Source organism: Oryzias melastigma, linkage group LG13 (assembly GCF_002922805.2).
Source record: "Oryzias melastigma strain HK-1 linkage group LG13, ASM292280v2, whole genome shotgun sequence".
Taxonomy (NCBI): Eukaryota; Metazoa; Chordata; class Actinopteri; order Beloniformes; family Adrianichthyidae; genus Oryzias; species Oryzias melastigma.
The window spans coordinates 2,787,591-2,797,393 of NC_050524.1; the positions used below are offsets into that span (position 1 = coordinate 2,787,591).

At 38.5% G+C, this 9,803-nt stretch overlaps 1 protein-coding gene across 3 annotated transcripts in view; it reads left to right on the plus strand.

The window, feature by feature from the left end:
- LOC112149961 (scavenger receptor cysteine-rich type 1 protein M130) overlaps positions 1–4,378 on the plus strand; it is a 25,488-nt gene extending 21,110 nt beyond the window's left edge. The window contains exons 1-6 of one of the 3 annotated variants that reach the window (XM_036214679.1): positions 7–285; positions 424–729; positions 808–1,107; positions 3,559–3,885; positions 4,051–4,142; positions 4,215–4,370. In XM_036214679.1, coding sequence (XP_036070572.1) covers positions 204–285; positions 424–729; positions 808–1,107; positions 3,559–3,885; positions 4,051–4,142; positions 4,215–4,334 — 1,227 coding nt within the window. In that variant the 5' untranslated portion in view covers positions 7–203 and the 3' untranslated portion in view covers positions 4,335–4,370. Of the gene's footprint in view, positions 1–6; positions 286–423; positions 730–807; positions 1,108–3,558; positions 3,886–4,050; positions 4,143–4,214 lie in introns of those variants that run through there. The other 2 variants (XM_036214680.1, XM_024277976.2) reach the window with 2 other exon arrangements.
- The last annotated feature ends 5,425 nt before the right edge of the window (positions 4,379–9,803 follow it).

Here is a 9,803-nt window from a genome sequence, read left to right on the forward strand (position 1 = left end):
TGTTGGTGGGAGGAGCCAGTCGTTGCTCTGGTGAAATTCATTTGAAACACCACCAAGAATGGAGACCAGTTTGGTTACTTCATGGATGGACCCTAGAGTCATTACAGGTTGTTTGTCATCGGCTGAACTGTGGTTCATTTGTTTCTGAAGAATTCAATAGAGATAGAGGAGAAAAAACTGTGTGGAAGATCAAACCAGACTGCATGAAGAGTATGTCTTTGTGGAGAGAATGTGTGAACTTGGACAATACTCCAAGGTCTGACCGGATAAACATCACCTGTTCAGGTAACAACTGTTTTCTCTTTAGTGTTTGACTGTTTAGAAGAACAACATCTCCACACAGAAACACCATGAGGTGTTAGCAAAAGACTTCAGAAGACATTTTTAAAACCTTGATCTTGATCTTCTCCTCTGGATCCACAGAATCCATCAGGCTGGTGAACGGAGACAATCAGTGTTCAGGCAGGCTGGAGGTGAAGTCTAACAACTCCTGGTCCATAGTGTGTGAAGATGACTTTGACCAGCAGGATGCAGAGGTGGTCTGTAGGGAGCTGGACTGTGGGGATCCTTCAGTCCTCCAGGGGGCGCTCTATGGAGAAACAGAGGCTCCAGAGTGGAGCAGAGAGTTCCTCTGTGAAGGTCATGAGTCTGCTTTACTCGACTGTAAAAGTAGCAGTTCATCTCAGAAGTTCTGTTCTTCCGGTAAAGCTGTTGAGCTCACCTGTTCAGGTAGAGGAGAAGTTTTAGTTTTAGTGCAGTAAAAGGAGTAACTTCCTTAAGTTTACCTTACTTTCTGTTTTGCTCCAGGCCATTTAAGGTTGGTGGGAACGACCAGCCGCTGCTTTGGGGTTCTGGAAATCTTCTACCACAGAGAGTGGAGACCAGCGTATGATTTCAAATCAACGGAAAACTGGGACCATGAAGTTGCAACTGCAGTGTGTTCACGGCTGGGTTGTTGTTATGCGGTGTTCCAACAGATCACAGACACTTTTCCACAGAGAAATGTGTGGTTGATCGACTCCTCCTGCTTCAAGTCACCTTCTCATCCCTGTTTCTACTATGATGGAAATTTACAGACTGTGAATAGACTGGAGGTGTTGTGTTCAGGTAAACAGATGTTTTTTTGTGTATTAAACTATGCAGTTTAATCAGCCATTAATTTTATATTTATACGAACAAAATGTTGTTTAACACAAGATGTAAATAAACATTATTTATAGTTTAAAAAGTTATAAGTCACATTAGATTAAAAGCAACAATTAAAAAACAGACCTAAACGTGTCACAAATGGGCTGACAGCTGGTTCCACGTGCTGCAGGGTTATTAGTTCAGACAGGAACCAAGCACATTTTAAAGTCCACAAAGCTAAATCAGTCAGACGAGCGAGGTCAATCAAGAGCATGGGAACATCAAAGAAGAGACTAGAGTTATCAGAGTCCAGGTGAGGGTCAGGGGCGGCATCAGGGGTGTGTGCGCGGGGGTTACTGGGAGATGAAATGTGTTTAGTACTCTGGAGATGGCTCCCACCAGTAAACCAGGGGGAGGCAGAGCTCTGACTCCTGACAAAACCTGCCAGTGCAGAGACTTAAAGACAAATGAACTAGTTTCTGCAACCGTATTTGTTACTTTGTCAGAGTCAATGGACATAAGATTTTATTTTTCTGTTGACACGAGTTTGCATGTTCTCCCCGTGCATGCGTGGGTTTTCACCGGGGACTCCGGCTTCCTCCCACCGTCCAAAAACATGCTTCATAGGTTCATTGGTGACTCTAAATTGCCCCTAGGTGTGAATGTGAGAGTGGATGTGTGTGTGATTGAGGCCCTGCGACAGACTGGCGACCTGTCCAGGGTGTACCCCGCCTTTACAACCCCGAAAGGGAAGAAGCAGACAAAAAGATGAATGAATGAATGTTGACATAAGCATAAATGCCTCCAAGTGGTCCTGACTGAGCATTCTCCAGCCTGTTTTTAATGAACTTTAGAATGGTGAAGGTTCTCTGACATGAAACTTGGGAAAATAAAAGCTGAATAAGAATGTGAATGTCAGCCCAATATCTGGGTATCATCAGTGAAAACGTTATCTTGTGTCAGTATTAGGGCTGAGAATCTCACAGTCACTCACAATACGATGTGATTCACGATACATGGATCACAATACCAACAGTATTGCAATATGGTAAACACTGCAATAATCAATATATTACTTTGGTAATTTATGATATATAACTATTTTAAACACAAATATATCTATTTATTTTCTTCTAAATCTTTTGATAATAATTTAAAATAAAATATGCCATTTTTAATCCCTTTCCAACCTTAAAATAACATTATCAATAAATACTAACATGTCTTTACAATAATTATATACATTTTAAGGTAATAAACAAATACACTAATAAACAAAGCTCAGAACAAAAATGAAGAGTAAATCAAATGGTCTTCTCACTTCAAAGAGCAATAAATGTGGAAAGAAAAAAAATCTGTTAAATTAGTTCAAATTCACTTTAACTAATTTGACATTTTATGTCAGACAATTTATTTTTGTTGAGGCAACCTATGAACTTTCAGCCTGTTAATATTATAGGATCATTGTTTTTTAAAGTGCTGCCATCGATTCCCCTTCCTTTTATGAATTCCCGCCCCAGGCAGCCGCCCGTACCGCTCGTTCCCATAACCACTATTGCTTCCTACCCATTTAAAGGGGTGTTTATGTCAAATTGTAGCTCCAAAACTGCCGGTGTCGTCTCTTAAAGTGACAGACGAACACTGCTACAAAGATTCTTTCATGTTCTACCGGGTTCATTTTTTCCATGAGGGCGACTGACCGGCCCACGAATGAAGCGGCGCACCAGGAATCCTCCCAACTCTCCCGATTACTCACTCCGCCCTTGATCTGTGTTGTCTCTTCGTTTGTGGTTAACATCAAAACCAGCAGAAGAACACTCCTCAAACTTTGTTTTTTTAAGTTTCCTCCGAATAAATCAACCTAATTCCTCAACGTCCTATGTGTCTTCCATTCATTCTAAATGAGATATCCACAGACAGATTTGGTAGCTCCTCCCACAAGCAGCCGCGGCGTCAGAACAAATTTTATATAATATATATATATAATATAGATTGTTGAGAAAACAGTAAAAAAACAATGTATGTTACGTTAAAAGTTGTTAATAAGCATGCATATATCCAACCACATTTCGATGAGATGCTGTGTCTCATCATTGCTGCACTTGTCTTGGGTTCATTGCTGCTTCCTTTCTACTTTGTTTACATCTTGTTTACATCCCATAATGCCCGACTACTGACCGAAATGACCTCAAAAGATAGGTCAGAGGCCTGGTCTCTTTGGTCCTGGACCAGAATCTACTTGGGTATAGTCAGACTGAAAATTTGTTTCACATTATTGGGAAACTCTGATTCACATTAAGCAAACCAAATGTGCCCAGTCTGAATGCACTCTTCCTTCAACAGAAGCTTCCAAAGTGTCTGTGTGACATCCGTAAATAAATGAACTTCTCCCGCTCAGTCTGTGTTGACACTTTCTCTTCTCTCCAACAGATTCCCTGGAAAGTCCAAACATCTCCGTCTCTTCCAGCAGTGGGGTCTCCAAGGCTAGAAATCAGGGGTTGCAGGTCTTCTTTGGTACCAGTTTCAGCATCATTTGCTCCTCCCATCATCTGTACCAAGGCGGGATCTTCCAGCTCATCTTCAACAACTCCACCACAACTCTGAACAACACCCTGCCGGCTGTCAATAACTCCGCCCTCTTCTCATTCTTGGAGGCGAGCCACGCCCACCAAGGAGATTACATCTGTGTTCACCACGTCCACATCAACTCCCAAAACCTGACGCTCCAAAGCCAGCAGCTGAGTCTGACTGTTTTAGGTATTTGAACTGATCCTCCACTTGGTTTCACACAAACCACTTCATTCACCATCGTTCTAGTTTCTCTGATGAAAATGCTTCATTTTGGGCTTCAACATCACAACAACAGTTTTGGGTTTCAATGAAACGACTTTTAATAATGAATGTAGTTTGTGTTGTTCTCAGTTTCAGTTTCTCTGACTGAATTCATCATCAGACATGTTGTGGTCCTGCTGATCATGGTGGTTTCAACATCTGCCCTCTACGTCTACTTTAAGGTACTACAGCCTTCCTCCTCGTCATCGTTGTTACCCGACTTCCTGTTGTAACTATGAAACGCGTCTTTTCAGACCAAGAGCAGGCGGATGCAGGAACCCAAGAGAAACCGCCCTGTTGATGATGGTCCAGCTCTGAGGCCAAGAGAGAGGAGGAGACGGCAGGAGCAGAGAAAATGCATGCACAGCGTTTAAGCGTTTTAAAAAATATGTTTATAAAAAATGATAGTCTTGACAAGAAAACAAAAATATTTATAATTTGAAAAATGCATTCTGCAGTAAAATTTCACACACAAACATCTGAGGGTCTTCATAGAAACACCAGTTGATGGAGCACCATGAGGGTTTTACAAGTGGATTGTTATTCTGTATATTTTGGGGTGACAAATGAAAGGAATCATTCTAAAATGTGATTATGTATTTATTTTCAGAAATATTTCCAACTTCCAGCATAATTTGAAATCCTCTGCAGGTCTTTATGCAGCTGGCCCTTCAGGCTCAAAAATGAGTCAAAGGTCTGTTTTGACTGCAAAGAGTAGCATAGAAAGACTAAAAAAATATAAATAAAGATTCTACCCACTAAGGAATTGCTTTATCAACATTGAAAGGGACAGATTTACTGCAAAGTACTCTTCTTTTAAACTTCTTCCTTCTTTTCTCATTTGCAGTGTTCCCTCTCCTTTTCATGGTTTACATTTTGTGGTCTTGTTTCTTTTACTGATTTTTTTTTTGTCCAATTTTGCCTGATTTTCTTTCATTCAATGGGGCATTGTGATCTGTATCCTGATTGGCTGTAGACCTCATAAATCCATCTATCTCTGACATATCTCATATACAGAATGCATTCGGTTTGACAAATCTACGTAAGTCAGTATGTGGTCAGATCTTTGTTTTATTCTATAAAACTGAACCTATTCATTCTATGAAGGTTTGTGTTGCCAGAAAAATGACCAAAACACGGCAGCTGCACGATAACACGGTCTAACATGGTCTAAGATTAATGTGCTGCCGTGCTTCCCAAGTTCTAAATCCAACTAAAAGACATGGAAGCTACCAAAGTGCATTTAACCAATAGGGAGCCAGAATGGCCGCATGACCAAAGATTGTAAAATATAAATCTTGGTTGATTTCACCTGATTTTACTTATCAAGTTATTTGTAGAATGTAATCGAGGGAACACTGTTCTTAAATGTGCTGCATAAACACCAGCGCTCTGAATGTGGGTTCTTGAATGTGCTTTTAGCATACAGTGTTTATACTGGACCGTCTCTACCCGATACCAGTCCATGTTCTCACTGTTGGAAGAGTCTTAGGGTAAAATACCAAAGTGGTGTAAATCTGGTGAATCTTGTTCCAGGATTTTTCTTTCACAGCTCTATTCTGATAGGACTGTAGTTTCTCTCCCCCTACTGATGGTACCTGAGTGTTTTTGTGAGGCCTTTGGCTGTTGTAGGCCTACAAATTAAAATTATTTTTTTATTTTCCTTTAATTTTTGGAAAGTCAAGTAGAGCATTTGTGTTTATTGTTTTAGCCGTAGTTCACCCTGAACTTCAATGCTTCACTTTTTGTTACCTTTACATCTGTGACAATAAACACTTCTTATATTAAAAAGTAAATTGTCTTGGCTACTTCATTGATGTATGCTAAATGATTTGAGGGTTTCCTTCTCTTTTGTGTTATGCTTTCCCCCTCTAGAAAACAGGTGCATAACAACCTCTGTGATTCATAGTTTTAAAAAAGGAAATTCAGCGTCTTTGTCTTCGCTAATGATTATGCCAAAGGATGCAGGATGTCTCTGAAAGTCCATATCCTTGATTCACATCTCGATAAATTCAAGGAGAACATGGGCGCTTACTCTGAGGAGCAAGGCGAGCGCTTTCATCGAGATATAATGGACTTTGAACGTCGATACCAAGGACAGTATAACGAAAACATGATGGCGGACTACATTTGGGGGCTACTTCGAGAAAGTGATTCACAATGCAATCGTAAATCTAGAAAATCTACACATTTCTGAACCTTGTTGAGTGGTTTCCGACAATTTTTGTCTATTACTTGTGCAATTTTTGTTTTTACCCAATCATAATGACGAAAATAAAAAACAAATTGTTTATTTGTATGAAAAAATTAGTTTTCTTTGTGCTGTTGTCATGAAAACAAAGTTTGTGCTTAATGGAGTTATTTTTTCACATATTTGAGACATAAGCAATTGAAATATAACACTTAGGAACAAAATTGTGTTACATGGTGTAATCGAAGGGTTCTCCAGATATATGTACAAAAATTACAAAATACAAAAATAAATAAATGTACACATGCAGAACCTTTAATGACAACAACTTAATTTACCTACACACACAAATCTTTAAAAAGTAAGCAACAATCACCTGATACACACACAACACTGAATTTACACACACATTTGATGTGCGACTTTTTTCACGTCTCCAAGATTCATCTGTAAGTGATGCGTTTAAATGCTGCTAGAATGCTGGGTCATCAGAGTTTTCTGTCAGCCACTTTGATCTTGGGACTGTAAATAATACTATCTGGTGAAAACTTGACATTGTTTCACTTTGTTAAACAGATATGCTCAATAATTAATGTACAAACATCTAAATGTGCATTTCTAAAACACACTATTTTTTTTCAGTTCTCATCACAGCTGCTCCTTCCCTACATCTCCATTGCCACAGGGCTCTTCTGCAAGCACGAGACAGTTCCCGGTTACAGTGATAGCAGGCAGCGTGAGGTCCTCCTCAACACCCAGAGAGCGGACAGAGTGGATCAGCCCTACGCCTCGCTCCGCTCCCTGGGTGTGGAGGAGGACCTGGCGCCGCCTGCTTGCTCCAGAGAGCCAGGCATGGAGCTGATCGAGTCAGCAACCCTCTCCACTTATACAGCAGGAGAAGACAGCACTAAGTTCTTCTCCATAGAGATTTTTTTTTAAAATAGAAAAAATGATTTTTTTAAATTTTATTTTTTCGAAAATATGAAGTTTCTTCCAAAGTGCCATGATGTTTTCATTAGGGTTACATTCATATATCTCTTTAGAAACACTGATGTACAGCCTTATTTTTTCTACATGTTTGCTTACAATTTACAATATTAACTTTTATGAATTTTAGACAAAATCCAATAATGATGTGAACATCTGTGCAAATATGTGGATGTTTGTGTTGTTTGGATACATTTAGCCAATCGTAGGCTTATTTTAAATTATAATATACTTTAACATTGAACATTTTGAAACATATTTAAAAATATCAAAATAATTGTAAAAAATATATTAAAGAATAAGTCCAGGAGCTCATGAGCAGATATTTTAAAGGAGAGACTTAAAGTCCTGCTAGTTCCAAAGTGTTCCTGGTGGTTTTTAAATATGATGATGCTGTTTTTAGCCAAAATGGTAAATGGCGTATACTTATATAGCACTTTCTACCTCCCTTGAAGGCCCAAAGTGCTTTTAAGCCACAGACACATTCACACACTGGTTGTGGCTCTGCTGCCAAACACTGGTGTCAACCTCCCACCAGAGGAATTTTGGGGTTAGGTGTCTTACCCTTCAGCACATGGGCAGAAACGGCAGGAAGTGAACCTGCAACCTTCCAATCAGGAGTTGATTGCCCTACCGCTGTACCACAGCCGCCCGTAAATAAAAAAAACAAGAAAACTCGTGTCATTGTCTGGGACATAGTTTCTGCAGAGCGGCAGGAGTTCATGATTTTTTTCCCTTACTCCTGGTTTACAATGATTTGAATGAAGATTTACTCTGTAGTAAAAATTATTTATCAGAAAAATCCCACAAGAATGCATTAAAAACTCCTGAAACATGACTTTCATCAGAGTGCATCTTAAATGCATTTTTTCTGAAACGTTCAATCTTCAATGTTCTGAGTTCACATCCAAACAGCAGCTCTGGGAGACTGTTCTGACATCCTGCAAAGAAATTCAAGCAGAAACTCTCCCAAAAGTTAAATGGATGCTAGAATGGTCAAGCTGCAAAATAAGGGTTCTATGTTCAAATGTAACTCGACCTCTGAAGATGATTCTATTGGAATAGCTTTAGATTTCAGTAAATCTGACCTCCTAATGCAGCAGTTTTAACACATTTTCAGTTCTTTAGAATGTATCAAATGTTGTGGGGGAAAGTTGTTTGATCCAATGAAACAAAGAAATGTTTGTCAAGCAGTTTCAAGAGTATTTATTCAACAGATTAATAAAAGATACACACTGGAAACATGCGGAGAGAGTCTGCAGCTTCTCGGCCTTCAACGTTTTAAGCAGTAACACAAAACAAGCTCTGTTACTGAGCAGATGATGATGTCATGCACACTATAGACAAAATGTTCAAACAACATAGTCTAAATGGTCATCATAGTCTTCTGACAGAGAATTAAAAAAAATTGTGACTCCTGAGCTATAAAGCTGCACAAAGCTCAGAAGTTGGTGGAAAAAAAGTCAAAGAATTAATTCCAAAATTTAATATATACTCTGATTGTTTGTGACTTGAAAATATGACTGTCATTTGCATCGAGTATTTATAAAAATCATAGAAAAATATTATTTTCATAGTAATTTGGAACATACTGTTAAGATAAAATATATAAGACTCACATTACAAAAAGAAAACATCTACAGATACTCAAAAGGCTGTAACGGACGTAAAATAATCCACAATTTTCTCGAATGCTACGTTCACACTGTGCTCGGAAATGTTCATTCAAACAGCCATAAAGTCTGTTTATATGTACTCCTCCATGTTCAAAACCCGTCGCTAGGCACATTTTTAAAAACGTTTTCAGGCTTTACATACAAAACGCACGGCCCTCAAATAGATGTTTAAACAAGATAAACTTCGACCAATCAGGAACTTACTAATTTCAAGGAGAAATTAATCATTGCAGATTTTGCTAACTCTCTTTTATATCTTTTATAGTCTTTTATATATCAGAATAGAGCTGAAGGAAATATCCTGGAGCAAGATTCACCAGATTTACACCACTTTGATATTTCACACCAGAACTCTTCTAACAGAGAGAACATGCACTGGTATCAGGTAGAGACGGTCCAGCATGAACACTTATGTTAAAAGCACGTTCAAGAACCCACATTCAGAGCGTTGGTGTGTATGTAGCACATTTAAGTACAGTGTTCCCTCAATTACAACAAATAACTTTTGATAAATAAAATCAGGTAAATAATCAAAGCAGTCAGCTTCTTTTTTACAGTATTTACAGATGTTTAAGGCTGTAAAACTCCTCACTACAGACTTTATCCACTTTTCTCAGACAGACATGAACATTTACTTTCTTTTCTTTGTGGGGCCAAATTGTATGGAGCTAAATTGGGGCCATAAAACTTTCTTAACTTTGAAAAAAGTTTTGATTTTTGAAACTTGAAGAGAAAAAACTTGAAGCTAAAAGTAATTAGGTTTATATTAGAACTGCAGAAAGTTTCCGACACTTTTATTCAGCTTAACACCATCTTTATGGCCCCAATTTGACTCCTTACTTTCCTCTTATTTCAAATGTCAAAGTTCAAACCTTCATGGAAAATACGTTCAGTTTTATAAAATGAAAACAAATGTCTGATCTTAAACAAAGATTTATGTAAATGTATGAAACTAAGGCATTCTGAACAGGAGACATGTCATAGAGGAG